Raw genomic sequence first — 27441 nt, forward strand, 5'->3', positions numbered from 1 at the left:
AGCACCCTGGGGCCAGGCTGAAGTTCAGTGGGGGGCAGTGGCCCCGGCCCCTCAGCCCTCCCCGGGCTCGGCCATCGCCGCCCCCCGCCTTCAAAAGCGGCGGGGCCGGGCCGGGCCCGCGGAGCGCGATGGCAGCGGGGCCCGAGCCCGGCCGGGAGTGCGGCATCTGCTACGAGGCGTACTGGGGTGCCGGGGGGGGCCCGCAGCAGCTGCCGTGCCGCCACTCGCTGTGCCAGCGCTGCCTCCGCAGGCTCGTGTGCCGCGCCGCCAGCGTGGCCTTCGTCAGCTGCCCCTTCTGCAGGATGGTGACGCTGCTGCCCGAGCCGGCCCCGGCCGCCACAGCGGAGCCGGGAGAGCGGCAGCCGGAGAGCGGCGGTGCCCCCCTGGAGCCCGGCCAGGGCTCGTCGCTCTCGGTGGCCGCGCTGTGCTCGTCCCACGCCCCCGTGTTCGCCGTGAGCAGCTCGGTGTCCCCCTGCGGCCTCCGCCGCGGCTCCGAGGCCCCTCACGCCTTCGTGCTGGGGCTGCTGGGCCGGGGGCTGCTGCTGGACACGCAGCCCCCGCTGGCCTCCATGGAGAACCTGCGCCTCGGCTTCGCCGCCGGCATCCTCGTGCTCATCGTCTCCACCTTCTTCCTGCTCGTCTTCCTCAAGTAGGTCCGCACGGCGGAGCGGGGCTCCCAGCCCGGTGGATGGAGCCGGTGATGGGTCAGGGACTGCTCGGGCCGCGGTCACAGCCCGGACTCAGCACCCGCCTGGATCCAGCCCTGGGGCCCGCAGGACGCTCGGCTGCCCCGCACGAGAGCCCCCGGCCATCAGACTCTTTAAAAATTAACTTATTACAGCGCTTTCCTGCCCCGGGGCCCGGCCGTGCTCTCGCTCCGTCCCGAAGGCCCCGGGCCCGCTCGGCGGGAGGCGGCGTGTGGGGCCGCGGGGCCCGGCGGGCTGAGGGGCGGGAGGGTCCCGCAGCGCTGCCCGGGGCCGAAGCTGTTCCAAGGCCCCTCCAGGGCCTTTGCCGGCAGGAGAGAGCCCGGAGCGGTGCCCGCAGAGCGAGGAGGCAGCCGGGGACGGGCTCGGCCCCTCAGACACACCAGACATTAAAGCCAGCCATCGGTCCAGCGCCGCGTCCGCAGCTTCTCTGTGAGTCCTTGAGCCTCGGCAGGCAGGGCAGGGGCTGAGCACCAGGATGGAGCAGGGGTTCCTCTCCTTCCCGGCCCCTAGCAAAGTTCTGGGCACGTCCTCAGCAAAGTTCTCCGCGGTTCAGCCACCTCTGGCCGGAACTCAGCCCCCGGGATCAGGGTCAGCCCCAGCACAGCCCCTGAGGCAGCATCGTCCTCCTGGGCCCTGGTACGTCCCTCTCTGCCCGGGGCTGCTCTGCCCCTGGGAACCCAGAGCTGCCCCCTGCACTTCCCTGCACCCCAGGCAGGTGCTCACGCAGGCATTAACAGGGTTAATTTCGATCCCGAGTCCAGGCCGGGGTGGGGAAGGGGGTGTGGTACCTGCTGGGCCCTAATGGGGTGTGAGGGGAACAAGTTTCAATGCCAACTCTCGCACCCCAATCCCTGCTCAGAGCTCCCAGGCACAGTGGAGCTGAACCCTTCTGCAGCCCCAGAGCAGCTCAGCAGGGACTGGGCTCTGCAAAGCCCTGGAGATGCCCAAGATCCCCTCCCCTAAAATGTGAGGAGAACCATGCAAATGCCCTCTGTGACCATCAAAGTTCTTTGTGCTCCAGCTTCTCACCCCAACCCAATCCAGTGTGAGAGCCCAAGGAGCCACAACACAAAGGGACCTTCTCTCCTTTCCCAGGAGAGGGCTTCAACAACAAGAATAGAGAAGAACAGCTTCTAAATAAAATTACTCCAAATTTAAGTCAGAGCAAAGTCAGTTTTCAGGTGATAGATGAAGCCAGACTAAAGTAAAGCCACTGCAAGCAAAAAAATCAGGTTTAATTGCACTTTATTTTCCAAGAAGTGAAATGCAAATCCCTCAGGGTGTCTATCTGTAATGGGGAATGAGAAGTGGAAGTTGTTTTTATGAGCAATGATCAGCCCTGGGACCCTGCATGGATGGGCCCAGAGGCCACACGAGGGGCACTGACACTCAGAGCAGCACAAGCACCCCCAAAATCCAGTTCCAAACACCCTCACATCGAGCACTGAGTGATGCCCAGGAAGGCCCAGCTCAGGTCACCCTGCATGGCAGCAGGGTGGCTGTCACAGGCTTTGGTCTCTGCCCCAATTTCAGCTGCATTTGGCAATTTGTGGTACTGAGGATGGGGCACAGGGACCTGCCACACCCCAACAGCAACAGCCAGTGTTCTTTTGGGTGTTTTCCTCCCAAGAAATCACCTTTAGGGGGACAGAGATCTGATTCCAGTCAGAGACTGTAAAGGCAGGTGTAGAAACAAAACCATAGAATTAGTAGAATTAGTTTAAGTCCTTTGATTTTATGCAGGGGTTTATTTTAAAGACTTCTGGGATGAAGTTGTGTTAGTGCCCATGAATGGAGAATCAAAGTGCTGTGAGAGCCCCAGGCTGTTTGCCCAGCTCTGTCCTCACTCCTTTCCCCTCCTGGTCCCCTCAGAGTGCAGGGAGACCCCAGCCTGGCCAGCCCAGCCCCTCTGTACAGTGTCACTGGTGCTGGGAGGGCCACACTTGAACAGCAGCACAGCCAAAGGCACGGGAGAGGGGCTGGGCTGTGGGGAAGGACTTCCCAAGCACAACCACACAGCACAGCCCAGAGCTGGGGGCTGCTCCCACAGGGAAACACAGCCAGCAAAAGGAGGAGCTGAGCTGTGTCTGACACACAGCAGGACTGGGCTCCTTGTACCATCACAGCTCCTGTGCCACAGCCCCCTGAACCACCTCAGCCCCCAGGGGCTCACAGAAACACCTGACTGGGATTCCTGGGGGAACCTCCAGTGGCACATGGCTCAGACACAGTGGGGAGAGGGTGCAGAGTCCCTGGGAGCCACCTGGGGACTGAGAAACATCCAAAGACTTCATCACTGGGGAAGGAGATTTTAGTCTGATTTTTTAACAGGGTGTTGCCACTGCAGGCTCCTGCCAGAGTCGCTCTGCTGAAGCTCTTCACCAAGTTCCTATTTGCAAAAGGTTTGAGAGTAATGAATCCAGGGCTCAGGGGAGGGGGACAGGGGGTGGCTCCTGCACTCAGCCCAAGCCCAGAGTGTTGGGCAGCTCAGCGTGACACGTCTGAGCACGCACTGGTGGAGGAAGAGCCCCCTGCTGCCAGGTCACCTGCACAGCCACGAGTGGCAGAGGAGCCCCCTGCTGCCAGGTCATCTTCATCATCATCACCGAAGAGCGGCAGGGGAGGGGGACGCCCCTTCATGCTCTGCAAGGCACACCAGAGGGAAACTGCTCAGCCCCAGCAGCTGCCTGGCATTTCCTTATCACCACACAAACTGCTCTGCAATCTCTGCCAGCTCTAAGGAGCCTCATTACCCAAGTTTTTATTTCTCATGTGATGGTTTGCTGTTCAGATTAGGTTTAGATTAGATAGCAGGAAAAAATTCTTGATGGGAAGGAATGTAAAGCATTGGCACAGGCTGCTCAGGGCAGTGTGGAGTCACCAGCCCTGGCAGTGCTCAAAAAGTGGGTTGATGTGGCACTCGAGGACATGGTTCAATGGTGAATGGTGCTACATGGATGGCTGGACTTGATGATCTTAAAGGTCTTTTGCAACCTTGAGGATTCTGTGGTTCAATGATTCCAGGCTAAAAAGGACTGGAGAGGGGCCAAACACTAAAAGCCTTCAATTAACCTGGCAAGTCTCACTGATTTCATGCCAGCAGAGTCTGTCACCACTGCCTCAGCCAAGCCAGCCCCTCCCAGCTCAGTCACCCACCCCAGATACTCCTGATTTACTGATTCCCCCAGATACTCCTGATTTACACAGGGAATGGATGGGGAGCCCTGGGCTCAGCCAGGCCCCCACTGCCACAGGGAGGATGTTACAGATCAGAGCAAACACCCAAACACATACCACCACCATATCAATATCCTCCTCTTCCTCCTCCTCGGCAACCTCACGCTCCAGTGGTTCAGGAGATGCTGTTTCAAAGTTGTCATCCTCAAAGAGGCTGCAAGGAGATAAAGAATGAGCAGCTGGCTGTCAGAGGATGGCATTTGCTTGTACAAGTTCTGCTGCTGAGAGATGGCAAAGCTTTGGCACTGAGGGAAGCCTTTGTGGCAGGTACTGCTCAGCAGTGCAGGGCAACTCTGGGCCCTGGCAGGCACCAGGGTCACTGCACACCCCCCTGGCAATGTTCTCCACTGCCTCCAGCAGACAGGAGGCTGCTCTGGGGCTGCTCCCAGTGCAATGTGCCCAGGGCAGCCTGGTCTGTGCCAGCTCCTGGCTGGTGCCACCCAGTGCCAGCCCCATGAGGGGGCTGCAGCCCCAGCCTGTGCTGTCCTGCAGCAGGGACACACCTGGGCCAGCTGCTGTCCCAGCCCCAGCTGACCCTGGCACCCAGCACCCCCCTCACCTGGAATTTGTGTGCCTGGGATTGGAGCCCAGTTCCTGAGATCCTGCAGCTTTTCCCAGCACAGCTGAGCCTGGCTCTGCTCTGCTGGACACTGAGGCAGGTTCCAGCTCAGAGTCAGCTCCATCCCATGGGTCTGTGCCATTCTCCTCCTCCCCATTAAAGGGAGGAGGTTCTAAACCTCCCCCAGCCTCCTCTGCCTTCTGCTCCACAGCTGGAGATGCTGGAGGTGCTGCCTCATCCCCCTCTCCTGGCTTGGCTCCTGCAACAGAAGGCACAGCAGAGGGATCCTGTTCTGGGCCAGCCCTCCTGATGGGAACACTGTCCAGCCCCTGCTCCAGCCCAGGAACAGGCTGTCCTGCAAGCACAGGCTCCTTCTCAGCATCCAGGCTGGAACCAGCTGTGGGAGGCAGATGCTCCTGAACCTCCTCTTCCTCTGTCACCCCACTGCTGAGTGTCTCCTCAGGAGCTCTGGGCCCAGCAGGGTGAGGAGCAGCCTGGCCTGGCTGCAGGGAGCCTCTGGTCACTCCCCCAGGGTCAGCTGGGGCTGCAGGGCTCAGGGCTGGGCTGTGCTGCAGGGCCTCTCTGTGCTCAGTCCTTGCTCCAGGGGATCCCTCCTGTCTCCCTGCTCCTGTGCCACGTTCCTCATTTTCGCTGCCATGCTCTGCTTTCTCCTGCTGCCTGCTGAGCAGCTGCAGTGTCACAGTCTGGAAAAGGGAGTAGAGAGAACACAATTACACCCTAAATACAAACCATCCCAGATCCCTGAATCACCAACTCCTACCAGGCTGCTCTGCCACCCACAACAAATCCTCCTTCACTTATTTCAGTCTCACAGCACAGGTTGGAGGTTTCAGCCCAAGGCTCTCTCTCCTCCCACCACTGCCATACCTTGATAGTGTTCATGACCACCCCCAGGACTGTCCTGCCACTGTACATCTCATCCAGCTCAAATTCTCCCCGAAGAGACTGAAATACACCATTCATGATCTTCTTTACCTGCAAAACAGCATGTCAGGAAACAGAGATACAATTCATTAGCATGTGAAGCACTCAACACCAGGCACTTCTCCAAGGGAAGGAACAATAAACCCAAACACACAGGTAATTTTTCAAATAATCAACTTTCCAAACCAGAGTTCCTCACCACATCAGGCCACCTTAACTCAGACCACTCTATGTGACCCAAAGTTATCCCCCCAAACTGAGGCAGGCTGCACAAAGCCAAGGCAGACTGGCACTTCTTTCTTATTTTAGTTTTTAAATCTAAACCTCAAATGTAGAGTTTTAATAAGAAATATAAGCTAGGCAACAAAGTGGGCTGCAGGAAGATGGAGTAAGGCTGTTTACAAGGGATGGAGGGACAGGACTCAGGGAATGGCTCCCACTGCCAGAGGGCAGGGCTGGATGGGATATTGGGAATTGGGAATTGTTCCCTGTGAGGGTGGGCAGGCCCTGGCACAGGGTGCCCAGAGCAGCTGTGGCTGCCCCTGGATCCCTGGCAGTGCCCAAGGCCAGGCTGGGCAGGGCTGGGAGGAATTGGGACAGTGGGAGGTGTCCCTGCCATGGCAGGGGATGGAATTGATGAGCATTAAGGTCTCTTCCAACCCAAACCATTCTGTGTGCCCATGACTCGAGGATAAGATCCCATCCCTTCTTCCTCTGTGGACTGTTACTACAAGCACAGTGCTCTATGGAGAAAATGAACTTTTTCCTTCTTATGTCAGTTCAAAGAGAAATAATGCAAGGTAAATGCATTTGCTGAGGAAGGAGAAGTCTGGAGGGTCCAGCTCACTTGCTCAGTGTAGTCTGCAGGGGAAGATCCATCCTGATGCTGGTGCAGCTCTCGGAGCCGTTCCTCGTAGCGAGCCCTCAGTGCCCCCATGTCTGCCTGCAGGGCTGAGAACTGCCAGGGGAGAGGGAGAGAGGCCCCCTCAGAGCTGCCCCCACAGCACAGCCCCACCCAGGCTCACCTGCAAGGGCTGCAGTGGGGCACTGACTCTGAGAGGGGTTTTAAGCATGGCACAAAAGATTTGGCTGAAAGCAACAGCACCAAAATAAGGACAGCCAAGCCAGCCCTGGAGAGTCACAGTTGTGTCATCAGCTCCTCAAATGCCACCAAGAATAGGTGGGTGCAGCATCACTGAGATCTCAGTGAGATAAAGGCTGGGCCTGTTCTTATTCAAAATTATTCCTTCCCCACAAAATTCTGGAACTCCCATCCTCATTATTCTGGACTAGCCTGAGGTTGGTGTTCCCCACACTCCAGTTCCCATCCAGCTGCAGTGTTATTCCTTTACCTTCTCTTGGATAGGCTCCAGCTCCTCCAAACGTTGCTGAGCCTCAGACAATTTTTGCTCCTCTGCTTTTTTTGAGTGTTTGAGAGCTGTGAGCTGAAACACAAGAAGCAGAGCAGGTCCAGCCCCTGGCAGTGTCACCCACTCCAAGCAGCCACTCAGGACAGTGCAAGGAAGTGGAAGTTGTAGCTGTTGCTGCAGTTCAGCACTATCAGCACCTTGGCTCTCCCTCCTCCATAATAAACCCAACCCAACACCTGCACATGGCCAAGATCAAGGTCCCACAACAGGCAGGGAGTTAAATCCAAGCCCCAGTTAGGTGGGAGAAGACTGCTGGTTCCAGCTGCTGGTGTTTAGTGCCCATTACAGCTCTTTACCTTCTCTTCCAGCTGGGCCAGCTGGTGCTGCAGGGAGTCCCTCTGCTCACACAGCTCCTGGCACTGCCGGGCGTGCTGCTCCTTGGCTGAGGCCAGGGCACGCTCCCACTTGGCCTCACACTGGGACTCCAGCTCTGCCTGGATCACTGACAGCTGCCCAAGGCACAAGAGACCATCAGGAACACACACACACACACAGATCTGTGTTTGCACAGGAGGTGAGAGCCAGGGCTGGACACCCACAGACAGTGCAGCCACCAGCTCACACCCACACCTCCCACTTCAGCTCCAGCCACAACCCCCCAGGCTGGCTCAGATCTCAGACCTCTTGGCACAATTCTAAACAACCTTTCACTCCTCACAAGTCCCATATTCTTCTCTCTACTACAATCTCAATTTGGTGCCTCTCCTCCATTTGACACTAACCCAAGAATTCAAGCAGGTAATGCTTTCATTCTTCCCCCAGCTGAGCACTTTCACATTATTGCCTGCTGGGGGCTCCCCCAAGGCCTCCAGACCTGGAGCAGCTCCCTGGGTCCCCACCTGCTCTGCTGCTGCCTGGTCAGTCGAGGTCCGGGCCTTTTTCAGGAGCTGCCTGAGCTTGTCCAGCTCCTGCTGGTACGACCTGCGAATCTCCTCCATCTCCTCCTCTGCCTGAGCTCGCTCTGACAGAGATTTCTTCTTCCTCTCTGCAAGATTCTGCAGCACAGAACATGACACACAATAGGCCAGACTGCACCAAAGCAGCTTGTCTCCCTCAGGCAGAAGGAGGTTCTTTGGACAGGGAACTTCATCTCTTGAAATCAAGCTGAGGCTATCTCAGAGGTAAGGAAGGTTGACACATTAGTGGGTAAGACATTAAATAAATAAATAATAAAATTAAAAAAGTAAATAAAAAATTAAATAAATAATAAAATAATACTAATAAATAAAATACTAACTAATAAAATAAGACTAATAAACAATAAGCAATAAGTAAATAATAATAAACAATAAGTAAATAACAAATCAAAAAGTAATAATAAAAATAGCAAAACAATAATCAATAAGTAAATAATAAGTAAATTATTCAGTTTAAATAAATAATAATTACTAATAAAATAGTAATCAATAAAAATAATTTTTAAAAAATGAATTAACATAAGCACAAAGGCTCTACCAGCCTGCAGATGAGTTAAGATTTACTTAATTTCCATATTTAAAAGCAAGAAGCTTTGGGTTTTGGGTTAACCTTCAGTAAAACTGAAACTGTGTTGCTGGCACTGGACATACCCTTTCCAGAGTCTCCTTTTCCACCCTCAGGTCTGTCAGCTCTTCCTCCAGTGCTGCAATTTTCATATCCAGCTGTTTGCGGCTCTGCTTCTCAGCCTTGAACCTGCTCTGAGTGTCCTGGGAGGCTTCCTGCAGCTCTGCAAACAAAGCCCCATTTCCCTGTGAGCTTGGGTGCAAACCCCACTGCAGGGGAGCACATTTTGGGGGCTGATGGGGAGGAACAGAGACTCCAGCACAGTGCAGTCAACAACCCCACTTGTGCCTGCAGTGGGGACTGGGATTTATCAAGAGCAGCCTGTTCCAGTGCTTTGCAACCATTTCTGTGAAGACATTTTCCCAAGATCCAACCTAAATTCCCACTGGCCCAGCCTGAGCTGTTCCCTCTGCTCCTGTCCCTGTTCCCTGGGAGCAGAACCTGACCCTCCCAGCTGTGCCCTCCTGTCAGGAGCTGTGCAGAGCCACAAGGGCCCCCTGAGCCTCCTCTGCTCCAGCCTGAGCCCCTTCCCAGCCTCTCCTGGGGCTCCAGCCCCTCAAGGTCCTTCTCATCATGTGGGGTCCAGAAGTGACCCCAGGGATCAGGGTGGGGCCACAGCAGTGCCCAGCACAGAGGAATGAATGAACACCTCAGGTTTATCTCGGCTTTCCATCCACTGGAGCATCTCTGGCTGCTCTACAGGATGTTGGACAGAAAAGCCAAGAGGTTGTTCTACAAAAGGCATCCCTAGAACAGGATGATTTTGTTTGTTGAGTCATCCCACTTTGCCTTCAGTGGTGACAAGGATGCAAACCCCTCAGATATTTCAGTGCATCCATATCCTTCTTCCATCCCCTGTGCCTGATCCCAGGGAAAGCAGGAATATACCCCAGAAGACAGGAAAAAAACCAACTTATCAAAGAAAAGAGCCATGAAGGAGCTCTCACCTGCCACCTGTGCCTGCAGCTTGTTGAGCTGTGCCTCCTGTCTCTCTGCATCCTGCAGAGCACAGGAGAGCTGCTTCCTCAGGTCCATCTCCTTCTTCTGGTGGGCAGTGAGCTCCAGCTGCAGCTGGGAAACCTGGGCTGTGGCAGCTGCCAGCTCCTCTGCAACTTTGGCCTGGAGCACAAAATGGAGCATTTTGGAAAATGGAAGGGGGAAAGAAAAGAGGTGTGTGAAGAAGCAGCAGAATTGTTCTCTCAGGAAGAGCTGGGAAAGGGTTGGATGCCTTATCAAGGACACATCTCCAGAGTGAGGAGGCAACACTGACTCTTCTGCCAGTTTTGTCCAGACTGACTAGAAAGCTGCACAAGGCCACCAACAACCTCACCACCGCATCAGCTAAACCCAGTGAGTTTTTCTAAAAAGGTTAAATAGGTTTAAGCCTGGTACCAGTGCCTGGTGGCTCTGCTCTGTTTTCAGGCTATGAAAACATCTATTTGAGTAAAAAGCTTGGGTTCCAACATCTAATTGTCTTCCATAAGCTTACAAATCACTGAAGAGCCACTTAAACACAGGCTGGTGCCAGCCAGGAGAGCAGCCTGTCCCCAGAGCACACAGCACGAGGTCACCCTGGCTGCCCATGGGCAAGGCTGGCATTTCCCAGCACAGCTCTCAGTCATTTGGGGACATGTTTAGGTTTAGGATTGCTGAGAGTCAGTGATTCACCCAAAAGCAGGCACCAGCACAGCTTGTTAGACAACTTGTAAACAATGTTAGCAGGGGCTCAAGGCATCGAGACAGACACAAAGTCCCATTCCCAATCCTGCTGAGTGACACACAAACCTCAGAGGATGCTCTGCAAAGACAGAATTTGCACAGGGGATCCCTAAACAGCTTCCACACCTCTGCCTATTTTGAGATTCCCAACAGATTTTTCATATTCTTGAAACAGGTAAGGTCAGGAGAACTGGATTTTCTCTCTGCTTTATTCCCCTCAGAGAATTCCCTCCACATGAGGACCAACACCTTCTGGCACAGAAGAACTGTGAGCAAATTGTTCCAGCAATGGTGATGATGAGGATGTGCTGACCTGGAGGGCTGGGATACCACAGCACTCATTTTACAGAGGAGGCAGCATTTCAGAGAGTGGCCAAAACCAGATCTGCTTTCCTCCTGTGCTTCCATAAATGTCCCCCTGCTACACTGACTCCTGGCTAAAACCAAACCCCTGGCACAGCTCAGGACACCTGAAGGTTATTTTAACCCTGGCCTCTGTCTTTAACGCAAATAAAGAAAACAAAATGAGGAGATCCTGTGGCAGCAAGTGTTACTAGACAGAAGTTTCTACAGAGGATGCTTCATGTCCACAGCTCAGCTCCAGCTTTCAGGAGTCCTGGGTGGCCTGTGCCTGTCTGCCAGTGATCCTGCTCTCCATGGGGAGGGAACAAGCAGCAATGTGAGAGAACTCTTGCAAAGGGCTCCCCAAGAAAGAGGGGGCCAGTGGGGAGACCCTGCCAGCTCTAAAGCCCCTTTCCAGTGAGGGATCATTCAAGCTCTGAGACAATTCTTTCCATGCCAATCAGTTTCCAGCTCAAGAGGAAGCTGGGCTGGCACTGCCCAGGGCACACCCATGTAGCAGCTACACAGTCAGCAGACTCTGCCTCACCTGGTCCCAGCCCCGATCCACTGGCAGCATGTGCTGGGAAGAGAAAGCAGCAACAGGAAACAGGAAGGGTTAAGAACACAGCTGGAAAGGCAGAGGCATTCATCAGCAGAAAAGCAAAATGCTTCATATAACAGGAGCCTAAGGCATGCCAGAGAAGCCTTTAAATTACTCCAAGGACTGTAAAAGCTTAGACAGGAAAAGGGAGTGAAGCCTGATGTAAAAAGAGAGACACTAAAGGTATCCTTAGGGTATGTCACACTGCAGAGCTGGGAGCAGTCCTGGCTGTGACCTGCACTGCAGAGGTGGGGAATTACTTATGGGTCACAAACCCTCACCTAAAGCTGTGACTTGCTCTGCCAGGGCCAAAGATCCACAACCTAAAGCAGTGAGCAACCAACACCTCAGTGACAATGGGTACAACCAAATAAATGGTGAGTAAACCTGTGTGTAAACAATGGGCAAACAGCTTCCAACCAATCCTCTTAACTGGGGATTCAGGGACTGCAGGCCCAGGGCAAGCTGGGTTAGACAAAGGGAAAGGAAGGAATACCAGCCTTCATATTTACAGTCAGTACTCCCACAGAACAAGAGGGAATCTCCCAGTGCAAGGCAGGGCTTTCCTGGCCTGAAGCCTGTCCATGGAACACCATCCCTGGGCACTGACTGCTCAGCCAGGGGGGTCCTGCTGAAGATGAGGCCCAAAAGACTCCTGAGGATCTTGTACTTCCAAAAGATGACTCCTCCCCAAGTTTCATTGTACCAGCAGGATGCTGTCCTCACTGAGGAGGGAATTCAATTTATTATTTCAGTCTGATTTATTTCAGGTTAGAATCTCTGACACCCCTACATATTGTGGGTCTGGGGTGGAAAAGCAGCCCCTTCCCTGCCTGCTCTCAGCACTATCAGCCCTTCCCTGCTCTTCACCATCCTTTGGAAAGCTGCAGTTCTGCTCAGCTTTAGGTGCACCAAGCTGTGGTTCTCACACAGAGGAAGCATTTGTCACCTCACATTTCAGGATTTGTCACCTCACATTTGAGCTGGAGAGAGCCAGCTCAGCAGCAGAGCACAGAGCAAGACTGGACTTGGTGCAATTTAAGAAGGCAGTGCTTGAGAAAGCAGAGCAGGCACCATGCAATGGCAGGGCCAGAGCAGCACTCCTGGGCTAGGCTGGCCTGCAGGGACGGTTCAGGGTATGCAGCCATGCAGAAATGCATTTCACTGCTTTAAAAGCTATTTCCCAACAGCTCCTGTCATAAAAGCACAGAGTGTTACTGGGAGAAACAAACGGCTTCTGATTAGCATTAATAAAAAAAAAAAAATCACAAAAATGCAGTGACGAAACTCCAGCAGGAAATACATTTTTTTCTTGTATCCATATTCACTCTATGTGTTATATAAAAGGAATAAAACCCTTCTGCAACTATCAGTGCAACTAAATAACTGAAGTATTTCCAACTCAAAAGCCCTGTGATACAAAATTCCACAACACACTGGCCACATGTCTACACAGTTAACAATAAATCAGACACTCTCCTACAAAGTAACAACATTAAAGTTACGACAGCATAAAATGGTTACATCTCTGTGATGCTTTGGTCATGAAAGCCATCAAAACATCAATTTTTTTTTTTCTCAAAACAAAGTTCAGAACTGCAGCTGCCTTCTAAGAAAACTGCCTTGACTAACAAGGCCTCAGCTTGTTTTAATGCAGAACCCTGGCTTTGTTCATGGCACTGTTACCTTCTCCTGCTCTGCATGCAACACTCTTGCCTGCGTGCTCTCGTTTGTGGTCTGCAGGGAGTGGTTCCTCTGCTCCATCAGCAGGTTACTCTGCTCCACATACCTGTGAACAGGAGACTCTGTGGGATTGCTGCAACCCCAGGGCCAGGAGCCAAGGGCTCCCACAGAAAAGGAGACATCCCAAAGCACAGGAGGTCTGTGCTGAACTCATGACAAGTCCCAGACAATCTGATGTGCTGATCCCAGAGGGGTGGGAGGGCTGTGCCTGGCACAGCAGAGCTTTTATCAGCTGGGGTAAGTGCTTTGCCTCTCTGAAAATGTTTCATGTTCCAAGAGTTTTGGTAACTTGGTAGCACCTGAACTTCACAAAGGGCACCACAACCCCTACAATTTCTTCACCTCACTAAAATGCCAGCAAAAATAAAGTAACTCCCAGGAACAGGGCAAGCGTGCTCAAAAACAGCATGAGGATTTTGTTCCCCATTTACACATTACTGTATGCAAATCAGAGTTTTGGGGATAAGCCCTGGAGAGAAGGTGAGAGGAATCCCACACTTTAAATACATTACAAAAAAAATTCAAAATATCAGAATATGGCTGACTCCAAACAAACACCCCTCAGTTATGCCCAAGAGTATGGAGAGTCTGGAATGCAAGGAGGCTCCCAGCCCTTACCTCTGGTTGCGTTCAATCAACTCACTGATCTTCTCATTCTGCTCCTCAATCCGACTGCTCTTCTCAAATATCTCCTGCTTCAGCCTCTCATTCTCCTAAAGCACAGCTCAGCATCAATATTCAGCTCACTCAGATTTCCTTGCAGCAGTTCCTAACCCTTTGTTTTGCACAGGCAGGACAGTGGTGAGGCTCATCCCTTCTGTGGGAGCAGCCCAGGGAGGCACCTGCCACAGTCAGCAGAATCCTGGCACAGCACAGGGGCTGCCAAATCACATTCTAGAAAATCTTGTGTCTGGTTGACTTCTTTACCCACAAACCCCAAGTTTTTAAGGCTGCTGCTTAGAAAGGCTTCAAAGCATAAAATTAAATGGTGAATAGCAGAAGCAGGTGGTTTCTACAATGTGAACTTCAGCTGAAGGCTGGGGGCTAAATCCATAATGGTTTGAGAAGCTGAACTTGTCCCACATGAACAAATCAAAGCCCATTAAATACCCACAACTCTGACTCAGAAAACACCCAAACCCCAAAATGCTGAGAGGAGCTTTTTGGAGGGGGAAAGAGGGATGGAAATCATTCTAAGTCTCATCCTCATTCTGACCACACAACAGCAGAAGCCATGGGAGGCTGGACATTTGCTCTCCTTAGGGACAGTGAGAGCCCCAGGTGCTGATGGCAGTGACAGCAGCTGCCCATGCCCACCTGGATGATGCGCTGGATGTTGCTCATGATCATGGAGGCCTCCATGGTGACAGAGGAGATGCCAGGCAGCAGGGAGCTGTTGGCACTGCTTTGCTTCTTCAGCTCCTCCACCTGCAGGGAGAAACCATTCTTAAACCATTTGAAATGAATTTATGGGTGCAGGTGAGAGTCAGACACGTGCAAAGAGGCATTTCACTGTTCCTGCTGCTCAGCTGTAGGGAACAGGCACTGAATCAAGTGTGACACCTCCCAGAGGGCAGGGAATCCCCCAGGCTATGCACCACATGATGTTCAAGACATTAAGACAACACTTTTCCCCAAGCCTAAGCTTTGTTTTTACACAGCAGCTGAACTGCTGCCACTTGAAGGTGTGATAATATTGGAATTTTACTCCTTTACTGTATGCAGGCATTTAAATAGGGTCAACTGCTCTCAGCACACCTGGAGAGCAGAAATGTCCTGGGCAGCCAGGTGATCCATTTTATCCATCTGATCCATTTTACCCATCCCTGGGCAGCCAGGTCATCCATTTTACCAATCTGATCCATTTTATCCATCCCTGGGCAGCCAGGTCATCCATTTTATCCATCTGATCCATTTTATCTATCCCTGGGCAGCCAGGTGATCCATTTTACACATCTGATCCATTTTACCCATCCCTGGGCACCCATCTGATCCATTTTATCCATCTGATCCATTTTATCCATCTGATCCATTTTACCCATACCTGGGCAGCCAGGTGATCCATTTTACCCATCCTGGGCAGCCAGGTGATCCATTTTATCCATCTGATCCATTTTATCCATCTGATCCATTTTACCCATACCTGGGCAGCCAGGTGATCCATTTTATCCATCTGATCCCTTTTACCCATACCTGGGCAGCCAGGTGATCCATTTTATCCACGACTTTGCTCACAGCCAGTCGGATTTCAGTGTTGTGCTGCCGAGCTTCTGTCATCAAAAAGGAAGTGACATCTCCAGGGGCTTGAAAGGAAAGGAGAGAATTTATAGTGACAAGGGGAAATACCTGCAGGGACACAGCAAAAGCTGGGTAGCATGAAGCCTGCCACCAGCAAAGCCCAGAAATGAAAAGGACATGGTATCTGGAAAATGAATAATGTAGGTATTTCCCAAATAAACTCAGGCAGGTTTGAGTACAGGAAATTCTTGAGCCACATGACAGCTCAGCTCAACAGCAAAGCCCCCAGAGCAGCAGAGGGACAATCAAAACCCAGCAGTGAAGGGCAGCTTCTGCAAAAACAGGCTCCAAGAAAGGCTCAGTTCACTCAAGACTTCACCAGCTGGGATGACATAATGGTTCTTTAAATGCATTTGGTCCTTCCTAGGTTTTGCCTTTTCCAGTTCAATTCTCTCCCTGGCTGGTAGTTTTAATTATAACTGGAAGCACCATCTACCAAATTCCTTTAGTAATACCCAGCCTGAGGAAGACACAAATTCCAGCCCCTTTCACACTGCACAAAGCTCTTCAAGGTAAGAAAGAGATGAGTGTTTACTGGGAAGTGCTTGCTCCTATTTGATATTAAAAAATAACTATTTGTGAAACAGCACAGTGGTACCAGAGCCATAAATCATCATCACCAGCTGTTTATGCAGGAGCTGCAACCCTCTGAGAAGCCCTTTAAAACATACCTTGGTAAGGAGCAGGATACATCTGACCCACAGGCTGCAGTTGAGAGGCAGATGCAGCAGTTTGGGGGTAAGCAAATGCCACTCCTGGATATGCCTGGCAGGACAAGTTCAATAGGTTAGAATGTTTTGCTGTTTCCTCATGCCCTCACACTTTCATATTTTTTGAAGCCCAAGAGCAAGGATGATGTTTGGAAAGAAAAAAATCCAAGAATTAAGGAGTGTGAAAGTCAAAATACACAAGAGTCATTGTGAAAGGAAAATAACACTTCTTTTCAGGGTTAGTTAGCTCCCACCTTCACTCAAATTTCAGCAAAACTGTCATCCTACATTTGTGAGAGTCAGACCAGCATGTGAACAGCTCCCTCTGATGTTAATTTGAACACAAGGTTATTTCCTGGAAAGGGCTCAAAAAGCACAGCACAACTTGAGTGCAACTTTACTGCTCATTGCTGAGGAACTTGAAAGTTTTATTTGTATTCACTACAAAACCAGGTATTAACAAAGCCTGGTTCATGCTCAGTTTAAGAACTCATCATAATCAGAAAATTAGCCCTTTTGGAATAAATTTTAAGAGGCATATGATGAAAACCTGAGAAAGCCAAAGAGTCACAGGAAACAGCCTGGAATTCTCACCCTTATTTTAAAGTCCTTGCTCCCAGAAATGGAGCAGACTCAGGAGAAAGGACAGGAGTGCCAGTATTCTCCTTGATTTCATTTTTAGTACCTGAAAGCCTTGTGCTCCTGCAGGCAGAGCTGAATGGGGCTGGATCGTTGCAGGAATTAAAGCAGCAGAAGATACTGAAGGTGCAGCACCAGATGCTTGAGGTACTGAAAGGGAAGAAATAAAGTTAGCATGCTACAAAGCAGCTCAGAATAATTGAATTCACACAGTGTGAAATGGCAAAAAAACCCACCAAACAACCAAACCACTGAATAGACAAAAGTTTAACAAAAGCCTGTCTGCAACCTTGTGAAAATTAAATCCAGTCAAGCAAATGATAATGGGTCAAGGAAAGAGTAACTTTCACAGAAATCCCACTTCTGGCTCCACTTAAACAACCTCTTTTCATTCAGACAGAGATAGCTCTGAAGTTCACTGACACGAGGTGGGACCCAGACTGACTGAGGGCTGCTCAGCTGACCAGCAGCTGATGTGTCCATTCCATCATGGGAAGGCACACCCAGCCCCATGCTGCCCTTCCTTCACTTGGATTTCCATCATTCCCAGAAGGACTCTTCACTGGGAGAGGATTTCTAACACTCCATTTACAATCCCATGGCCAATCTCAGTGCCCAGTGACAGGACAGCCCAGGCTCTTCCTCAAGCACAGGACCACAATGAAGAAACACTCCAAGGGCTGTTTTATGCTCCATGGATTAGTGGCTCATGGATCAGCCTTATCAGAAGCTTCCAGCTGATATTTCAGCTCCTGGAAGGAATCCTCTGTTCCCCCAGCCCCCCTGGGGTGGAAGGGGAGTGCAGCAGCTCCCCAGCACGTTACCTTGTGTGGACACTGTGGGCAGCACTGCCTGAGCTGGCTGGGAGGCTCTGGTTGAAGCCACTGGCTGTGTTGTCCCTCTCAGAGTATTGGGATCCTAAAAACATTTCTGCACGTTACAAGAAACACCAAAGAACAAGGCCCAAGGTCACTTGAGACAAGGTGCTACCCCAGGAACTGAAGTGTAACCTTTCTGTCCCAGAACCAGAGCACATTTCCCTGGACAAGGGCAGAGCCACTGCTACAGATCCCACTTTAAGCAACCCCCAGTGTAGGAAAAGCAGTGAAAAAGTCACCCTGCTGTGGCTGGTACCTCTATTTCTGAGTCACTGGAGTCCAGCTGGCTCCCTGCTGTCCCAGCAAGGAAAGGCAGCATGGGCTGTCCCATTTTGGCCATCCGAGAAATCAGCTTTGCCTTTGCCACATCTGGGTTCTACAAGAAACATTTTGTTACTCTCCCTTTGTCTCAGCCCAGGCTTTTGGGGTATTACAAACACTTCCAAATCTCAGACTGAATTTTGACTCAATTTTTCAATGACTCTGTGAAAATCTACCCTTCAAGCACCAGGATTGTTAATCTGGCTTGTTTTATACATCCTCTTTCTGGGATGACAGTGCTGGCACTACAGAGGAAAATCTATCCCTGCACAAAGCACCAACAAGAAAATGTGGGAGCTCAGGAAGCTGCTCAGCAGCTTTTTCTGTCTGGAGGCACCAAGTCCTCTCATGCAGCTCTATAAACTTATCCTGAATGTCCCAATTCCTTTGTTACCTATTTTAAATTTATCCCTTTATCTCAAAGACAACCAGCCTTGTGAGCATCCACATGGTCAAAGTCACTTTCATTTAAGAGTAGGAATTGGGGTTGGGGTTCCTCAGGTCCTGGTAATCACAGAATCAGAAAGGCTGGAAAAGACATTTAAGGTCATGGAGTCCAACCATTAATTCCTACAAAATCAAGGCCCTAAGCTGCTGTAAGGAGAACATTCCAGTGTCTTGCATGATGCTCACTTTATCTTCAGCAGTACCCAATGCTTAAAGTGAAAATGAACTTCTCTACTCAGGCTTCAAGTCAAGGAGGAGGCAGCACTTACTGCAAGCTGCTCACTGATGGAGTTGGACTTGGCCCGGACAGCTGGCTCCCTGCAAAGCCAACAGAGTGGAGTCAGCCAGGAGCAACTCAGGAGCCAACACTCTGCATTTATAAACACTGTTAAATACACCTCTCCCTAGGAAAGCTGCTTTCTCCCATCATGAGCATTTCCTTTAGCCCACACTTCTGGAACACTCTTGGCAGTGTTATCTGTAGATAAGCTCAGGACACCACTGTGGCCCATTGGAACAGCTGATTATAGAAAGATAATTTTGTTGATTGCTTTAACAACCATGTTCTGGTATAAATAATTTTAACCAAGTCCAATAAACTACTTCTGGCAACAAGAGCAGCACTTACTTGGGCTCCCTAAAAAGGGTGACTGACCCCTTTAATTTCAGGAACAGAACATAGAATTATTAAGGTTGGAAAATACATCTAAGGTTGAGTCACCAACCACTAACCCAGCCCCAGCATGTTCAGCACTAAAGCCCATCCCCAAGTGCCACATTTGCATTCTTTGAACACCTCCAGGGATGGTAACTCCACCCTGGGCAACCTGTGCCAATGCCTGACCATTCTACCAGTGGAGGTTTTCCTAATATCCACCATAAACCTCTCCTGGAGTAACTTAAGAGGTGATTTCCTCTCCCCAGTAAATTACCTGGGAAAAGAACCCAACCCCACCTGGCTACACCCTCTTCTCAGGGAGTTGTGGAGACTGAGAAGGTCCAAACTGATGCCAAGGATGCCAGCTGAGGTGAGACAGCTGCTAGAGCAGCACCCACACAGCTCAATCCCACTGGATCTCAGGAATGCTGGAATGATTTCCCTCACTGCAGCCCATTCCAACTGCTTTAATCTGGAAGTCAGCACTCAGGGAGAAAATTCCAGCAAGTCCTGTTAGCAAGCACTGCTGTGCCACATGGAGGGCACTGAGCTGGCACAGGGACCCCACATTTGCCAAATGATCTATCAGTGCTGGGGGGCATCACCAGCATTAACACAGAAAGCTGTTCAGGCCGTGCTGCCTCTTACCCAGGCTTTGGAGGGATGGTGGAGGGAGGCACTAAAGCAGAGTCTGAGGAGAAGCCATCTGAGCTGGGAACTGGAGAAGGTGCAGGGGAATCCCTGGAACTGACACTCAGCCCATCTGAACCAGAGCCCTCCTTTGCCAGCTTCACCTTAAAAAGCATGAAGGAAAAAAAAGATTTTTTTTTTCTGGGTTCCTGTAAGAATTGCCATCAATTTATTTGTGATGCCACTGCCTGTGGAGCTCCTGCACTTCAAGGAAAAGCAGCCAATTGATTCAGAGCTGGAGAAGCTGAGTCTTTACATCCTCTCATTCCTCCCACAATATTCTGTTTTCCCAAGTGACTCACAAATAAGACAGCTAAAAGATCCCAAGACAGTTACAACAGACAAACAGCCTTGAGGGATTTTCTGGGTTTAGGGCTCTCTTTTGGGTTGGTTTGTTTGAATTAAAGATACACATCTTGCTGAGGTTTCTAACAGCTTCTGAGCTGGAGTTCTCACACCACCAGCAGGTTGCCCCTTGCAGACACAAACCAGATGGAAACCAAACATGTGGCAGGGGACACTCACCCTCCTGAGCTCCACCTCAAACACCAGAGTGGAGTCTGGGGGCACTCGAGCAGCCACGCCCTGAGCCCCGTAGGCCCAGGCTGGAGGAATGATGAGGAACCTTCGCCCTCCTTTCTTCATGCCCAGCATTCCTTCTTCCCAGCCCTTTGGTGGGCACAGGCAACAGAAGAGAGAGCAACATTTAAATCAGTGACATTATTTACCCCACAGGTTCCAAAATATATAGAGATTCTTGCAAAATCCTGTTTATTTTCAATGGGCAGCACTAAACCTTTGTCTTGCCACAAATCCTGAGAGCCAGCTGTAAATCCCAGTGTTAACTTAAGAATAAAGATGCAGCTCCACCACACAGTGGCAAACTCACTCAGAATTCTGGGGAAGAATTGGACTCCAAAGAGATCTGAATTGCTCTGGTTAGATTTACAAGGCAACCAAAGAATACAGCTGTAATGAGGGACATGAGGTCAGAGCAATGCAAGCTGCCCAAGGGATGCCAGCACTGAATGGGATGGTTTTAACAGCCAGGCAAAATTAGTAAGAACAGGATAAAACAAAGTAGACAAATAGCACACCTTCAATAAAAGCTAACTTGTAACAGGTCATACTTGAATTATACAGGATTATACAGGTCATACATGAATTACTCAGGTCATGGAAGTGACCTGAACAAAAGCATCTCTGACTCAAACCCTGATTTTATGGGATAACATAAGGGAGTATCACAACACCTGGAAGAAAAATTATTTCCTTTAGAAATAGGGTTCCCCAAGAACAAGGGAATGGATGAAGTGACTTCCAGGAAAAACAAAGACAATAAAACTCCAACTCCTGAAAACAGAAGTTTCCTTTTCACTAAAGAGAACAACTCCTGTCTAACACTGTTGAAAAGGAGACTGGGCTCTATTGTGCAAAGCTTGAGTGAGTCACTGTCACAGAGTGTTTGCCAATAAATGAAGCAGAAACAGCAAGTATGAATCCTGAACAAGATCTGCAGTAATTCAAAGCTCTGAGACTTGAATTATTGTGATGAAAGTGCCAGAAGTTGTACCTTGATGACCTTTCCAGAGCCCAGCTTCAGCCGCAGCAGCTTGTCTTTGTTAACATTAGAGTCAAACACCTGAGAGTTGAACAAGAACACAAAACACATGGATTTCCCAACTGCTTCAAGGTTCTGAATGCTGCTTTACACATTCCATAAACTCCTAGAATCTCTGGCTAAATGCTATTTCCCATCCCACTGCTACCAAAATTAATTCCCAGCCATAAGAGAGAGCTTTAGTCCATTTCCTGAAGTACAATTTCATGAAGTGAATGATAACTGGAGACTCAGACTTGCTTTAGGACAGGGCTGGGTCAAGCAAAGCACAGCATTAAATATTCATGTGTGAGAGTGTCCACAGAAGTTTTAAAGCATTTAAATCTGAACATAACAGAATAAAAGAAACATTAAGGTTGGAAAAGCCCTCTAAGATTACCAAGGCCAACCATTCCCCCAGCACTGCCCTGTTCACCACCACACCATGTCTCAAGCACCACATGCAGATGGATTTTGAACATTTCCAGGGATGTGACTCCACTGCTGCCCTGGGCAGCCTGTGCCAGTGCTCAACAACACTTTCACACTTTCAAGTGAGGAATATTTTTTGTAATATGCCAGAATCCCTTGATATTCTATAGGCAATAGAGACAAGTCCACTTACAGTGCCCCAAATGCCCAGAGTACACTTCAACATCAACCCCAGTACTATGGTGGATGAGCAGGCTCCTGCCAGGACTGTTCCCCCCAGCAGGGGGAGGTGGCAGGGGTGTCCTTACCTGCCCAAGGCCGTTGTTCTGGAACAGCCATCCTGTATAGGCAACCTCCAGGGAGTCTCCTCCTTCCACCCCCTGCCCTTCTCCCAGGACGAGATCCTGGCAGAGGACTGAGTCCAGGGCTGCAGAGCTGTTGCACTTGGCAATGCACACCTGCAGAGGGAAAGCCTGGCAGTGTCTCTGGCCTTTCATGACAAGTCCCACTCATCAATCTGATGCATTCCTTGCTGTGCTGATCCAGCCCACATTAGAAATGCACTCCCAGAATCACACAAATCTCCTTGTGCTGAGTGCTGCTGGTTGAACACCCTCTGCTCTACAGAACCATTGATATGCAGCACTTGGGAATCCTGAGAAGCAACAGGCTCCCAGCCTCAAAGAGATTTGTTTTAATGAGCAAAACTCAGGGCAGGCTGCTCTCAGATCTGTCTCCATCACAGTTATGCACTCAGAGCTGAACTCCAGTGAAAACAAAGCTTGATTTGCCCCTGCTGTAAAGCACCATCAGCAGTGGCTGGCCCAGAGGGGAGCAGTTACCTGCTTACTGAAATCCACTGCTGCCTTTTCTGACTCAAACATGATGGACCAGTTCTGCCTCTGATCATCATAGAACGTGCTGTAATTGTTGGGCTGAACCTGGGGGAGAGCAAATCAGTTCTATCTTAGACATTAAATGAACTCAAAACCCACATCCAAAACAAGCTTAAAAATAAGAGCTACTTAAAATACTTACTTAAAATAAGGCAGGAAGAACCCTGTTGTTTACTGCCCAAGTTCAAAATTAGCCTTTATTTAAGTGCTCATTTTCATGGAAGAATTATTATAACTCAAGTATGTGAGCAAATATTAAGTGTTTCCTACATGCTGCAGTTCACACAGGAAGGTGAAAGATTTCAGAATCTCCCTTGAAGCCTGGTTCTTTGATATATATTGAGAATTTTTAAGTGAGAGTAATTTACATGTCATAGTTTATTATATTTAGGCTTTCAGAATCAGTTGGAGAAATCACTTCCTCCTCACTTCTAAACCCATGTCATCAGGACTGACTATAAAACCCATTAATTTTTCAAGGATGTGCTTATAAAAAACTAGAGAGCAAGGTCTAAGCTGGGACAGAAATTGCATTGTTTTAGAGTGAAATTTCTATCTCTCATATGAAGAAATTTGGTGCCCTCTGATTACAAGCTAAGAACAGCAAACCATCACATCAATTTTCTGTCAAACTGGCAGAAACCAACTTCCTGAGAGATTCCATTTTAGAGCTCACAATCTCCAGATTGTTCTCAACAGCAGGAAAATGCTGAGTGTAAATTTTCTGAGAGAAAACATTTCCTTGCTGTCATTTCCTTCTGCTTACTCACTTGTACTCTCTCAGACACTTAACTCCAAATTCTCAGCAAAAGGAATTTTGCTGGTTTTATCCAGGGCTGCAAACCCCAAACATCTCTGTGAGCACAGGTAATAATTTACCTCCTACAGGAGCCTTGGTTTGGAAATCTCCTGAGGAGGTGGCAGCCAAAGGGAGCTGTCACAGCCTCTTGTGCAATACCTGAGGGGAACAGTCACACTGGGCCACCTCCTGCCCTGTCACTCACATGTTTGATCCCAAAGGTCACAAGCCAAGGCTTAAGGAAGAATTTTAGAGCCAACCTTGTGGGTTTTGTGATCAAAAAAAGGCTTTTCCAAGGCAGAGTCTCACCGTGAGCACAAAGCCTGGGTGGATCCTTGCAGAGGTGATCTGCTGCTGCTGGCTGATGTAAAGGAGGATCCTGTACTGGATTCCACAAGGAAAAAGAACAAAAACAGGAGCTCAAAACCTCTTCAATTCTAAGGTGCTTTGTCACACACAGAGCCTAAGGCTCAGTAGTTATTTGTCAAGTATATCACAGCAAAAATACTTCACACAGTTTTGTGCCACTTATTAAAACTGATTTATTCTCAAGGGTTTTATTTAGCTGCAGCAACCAAGCAAGTGAAACTCATTGTTTTACAATAAACAACATGCTTTAACTAATTCCACATTTTTCACAGTTACAGTGGAAAAAGAGGGTGCACTAACCCTTCCAGAGACAGAACTCACCACACATGGCATCAAACCATCACAGAGTTATTTAGGCTGGAAGAGACTGAATGATCCAAGATCACCCCCCAGCCCTGCCAAGGTCACCACTGACCCATGTCCCCAGTGCCACAGCCACAGGGCTTTTAAACCCCTCCAGGGATGGGGACCCCACCACTGCCCTGGGCAGCTGTGCCAGGCCCTGAACACCCTTTTGGGAAAGGCATTTTCCTTCAAAAGGTTTGTTTGTGAAATCTTTTATCTTTGCATCAACCTATTGACACAACACACTGAGTTGGAAGGAGTTTTTCCAAGTACTAAACAACACAGATACGAGATTTATTGACATATTTGGCTCTACTAAACATAATTATTGTGGAAATGTGTTTTCCTTTGTGCACCTGCATTGGACACAGCTCAGGGGTGAAGTGGGAGTGACCCAGTGACTGCTCCCAGCTGGATGTGGGATCACACAGGCAGCCTGAGGAAAGCTGCTTCAGCTTCCTCCTGCACTGCCTGTGCTCCCCAGCTCCCCCAGAACAACAGCTCAGCACTGCCCACATCACTGACTCGGGAATTCAGTTACCAAACTAAGATTCATTTTGTTCTTGCCGAAGAAGCAACTTAGTGAGACATGAATGAGGACTTGGGGGATATGAAACATCCCAAATACCAACACCAGGGAGGGGTGAGAGTTTGCAAAGTAGGTTTCAAACACACCAAGTTACTGGGCACCTCAGTTCTGTGTTCTTCAAGGAACACTTGGGAAGGAAAGATGCTTTTGATACCAAATGAACAAAACTCAAGCAAAGCATCTCTGTACTGCTGGACAGAATTTTCCCTTATTCCTATTTCCATGTGCACAAATATGTGATCCAGTTGTAAAAGACATTCTGAATAAATACCAAAATGACTTCCAGAAACACTGCAAACTATTTCAGGCACAAGTTGTAAGAGATCTTACAAACTCTCAGACTGCAGAAAAGATGTCACCATGGTGGATGGCTGAGCCCCAGGAAATCCCAGGAAGCAGAAAGGCAGCAGGAGAACAACACCAAAAGCAGAACACCTGGAGAGCTCACCAAAACACCATCTGACAGCAGTGAGCCCTCAGCAGGGCAGGGCTAGGGAAGGAAGTGTCTCTCACCTCTTTGGTGGTGTGGTTCCCCACTACAGCTGCTCCATACTTGCCTTGCTTCAAGTACTGCCCATTTGTACTGGAAGATAAGGGAGACATTCAGCTGCACAACTGCCCCTAACTCAGAATTCTTTAGAGTTCAGATCCCTTTTCCCAGGTATAAAATGTCAGGCAGCCTTGCTTAGCTTAGAGCCATTCCTGTTTGCCCACAGGCAAGAGCACACATCATGGAGTGAGCTGAAAACTCCTCTCACAGATCCAGGGCAGAAACGTTTCCCCATCAAACAGTTTTAGTGCTCTCACTCTGCTCATGCCTCAATTCTCAAGTGCATGAACCACAGGCATCTGACAGAGCAGGATCCCAGCCCAGCAGCCAGGACACAGCTCCCAGGCACAGCCAGACCCAGAGCTTGCTCTTTACCTCAGAACTGCCCCACCAGAGCTGCAGCACAGAACTGAAACTGCTCTTGAGCAGCAACTTCAGCGCCTTGCAGCATTCCCACCATGCAGATAGGGCTGGAAACCTGTGTCTCCTCCCATTTCTGCAGGATTACTCCCCTCTGGGATCAGGCACAGGCTGCAGCAGCAGTCACTTACTATCGATAGGCGAGCACGGCCGTGGCCGCCAGCACCGAGGGGGCTCCCGAGGCTGCCGGGGCCTTCTGGGGCTGCCCTGTGGGGACAGAGCAGGGACAGCTCTCAGAGCACAGCACGGGCTGGGGACAGCAGCACAGCACGCTCCTGCCCACCAGGAGAAACAACCCCAGTGGGAATTGCAGAGAAACCAAGACCTGAGTTCCAAATCACCCAGGTGCAGGAGGAAAGCACCCCAAGGAAAGCTCAGGGAATTGTTTGCTCTGCTGCTCCTCACAAGGGTTCTCCCCCCACACACACACACACGTGCTGCTGAGTGTGTTCCCCATGCTCATGCCCAGTTACTCACCAGCTGCTGTCTGACCCTTCTTGGGCTGCTTTGGTGCAGTGAACTGGAAGAAATCATTTCCCTGGCTTGAGACTGTTTGATCCAGGCCAAAGAGAGAGGCTAATCTGGCTCTAGAAAGGGAAATAGAACCATTTAACCTTATTTAACATGGGCATTATACATAATGCACACCCTTAACTAGAAGTTTGATCAGATACAAAGTGTTTACCATCACTTTGGGGCTGCAGGTTAAGATGCTTTATGCTAATTAACCATTTAATTTTGAATAGGTAGAACTTGTATATGAAGAGGCTGGGAAAGTGGTAAAATTGTGTTTCATTTCCTCAAAAATCAACTGAAGGTGTAAGAACTGAAAGTATACTAAAAAAAAAAAAGAAGTTACTTGAAGCAATGACTAGAACTAGCTTGACATAAAATAGCTGATTCTTACAATGGCTAAAACAATAAGTGACAGAGAAATCACCATTCAGCTCCTGGAGTTTTTTGTCTTTAAATGTCCAGGAAACAGATTCTCCCATTAAGTTTTAAAATGGCAGAAGCTCTCCCAGCGAAGGGCAGAGGGTTTAATGCTGGAGGTTCCGTCAGGACACGTTGTTTGCAATTTCACTGCTTCAAGGCCAGTTCCGGTCAATCTATTGCTGATATCACGGGGCAAGGGAATAAAAAACCAAAAAATGAGACCACTACCAGTGAATGCCTTACAAAAAAAATAACTAAACTTCCTATAGAGAGGATTAGTTTGTAAGAGAAGCTCCTGGAAGGGGGCGGGGAGAGGAACTGGAGCTCTTGGAGCGGGAACAAGTCAGCGACACAAACCCGGGATGTGCCGCACGCAGCCCCGGCCCGGGGGCATCCCGGGAGCGGCCTGGGAGGAGCCAGCGCCGGGCACGGCCCCGGAGCGGCACCGCCAGCACTGCCCACCGCTCCTCGTTAAACTGCGAACACCGAGCGCTCTGCCCCGGGACCCCGGAGCGGCTCCGCCTCCCCCTGCGGGAGGGTCCCCGAGCCCAGCGGGGTCTCAGCCCCCAGAGCCCGCCCAGGGCACACCGGGGAGCGCTCCGAGCCCCGCCGGCAGCCGGAGCCGTCCCGGGCTGCCCGTACGGCGCTCCCGCAGCGGGACACAGCGCCGGCGGCTCCCCCGGTGACAGGAGGGCAGCCCCGGCCCGGCTGCACAGAGGGCGGCCTGCCCGCCCTCACGGCCGCGGGCCTTCACCGGGGCCACGGCCCCGCGGCCTGCCCGGGCCACCGCGCCCCCCCGCTGGCGGGGATGGGGTCCCGCCGCGCCCCCGGCGCTCACCCGCTGGCCGGGGACAGGAAATCGGCGTCGTCCTCCTCGGCCGCCGCGAACATGGCCAGCGAGCGCCAGGGCGGGGACGGGCGGGCGGCGGCGGCGCTTTACGGCCGGCGGCACCGGCACGGGCGGGGCGGGGCCTGGGCGGGACGTCACAGGGGGCGGGGCCTCAGTGACACAGCGTGTGGAGGCGTGGCTTAACCGCAG

General features: G+C 50.5%; 1 protein-coding gene across 3 annotated transcripts; it reads right to left on the reverse strand.

The window, feature by feature from the left end:
• Nucleotides 1-1935: 1935 nt before the first annotated feature.
• FKBP15 (FKBP prolyl isomerase family member 15) lies at nt 1936-27392 on the reverse strand. Of its 3 annotated transcripts, XM_064727640.1 has the most exons (31): nt 27241-27392; nt 25944-26053; nt 25598-25673; nt 25010-25079; nt 23503-23577; nt 22341-22439; nt 21807-21956; nt 21040-21108; nt 19992-20135; nt 19425-19570; nt 18388-18436; nt 17607-17726; nt 17297-17390; nt 16519-16622; nt 15795-15888; nt 15019-15128; nt 14143-14253; nt 13444-13538; nt 12769-12871; nt 11029-11061; nt 9368-9539; nt 8447-8583; nt 7718-7873; nt 7175-7327; nt 6801-6893; nt 6296-6406; nt 5392-5499; nt 4504-5207; nt 4002-4098; nt 3254-3350; nt 1936-3096 (listed from the first exon to the last, which is right to left on the reverse strand). In XM_064727640.1, exons 1-31 carry the CDS (start codon nt 27291-27293, stop codon nt 3086-3088), a joined length of 3744 nt encoding a protein of 1247 aa, XP_064583710.1. In that variant the 5' UTR covers nt 27294-27392; the 3' UTR covers nt 1936-3085. The 3 variants fall into 3 exon arrangements, with proteins under 3 accessions (XP_064583710.1, XP_064583708.1, XP_064583709.1); XM_064727638.1 differs by having other exon boundaries at nt 1936-3350; XM_064727639.1 differs by lacking the exon at nt 11029-11061 and having other exon boundaries at nt 1936-3350.
• Nucleotides 27393-27441: the final 49 nt, after the last annotated feature.

The sequence above is a fragment of the Zonotrichia leucophrys genome, chromosome 17, assembly GCF_028769735.1.
Source record: "Zonotrichia leucophrys gambelii isolate GWCS_2022_RI chromosome 17, RI_Zleu_2.0, whole genome shotgun sequence".
NCBI classification, from domain to species: domain Eukaryota; kingdom Metazoa; phylum Chordata; class Aves; order Passeriformes; family Passerellidae; genus Zonotrichia; species Zonotrichia leucophrys.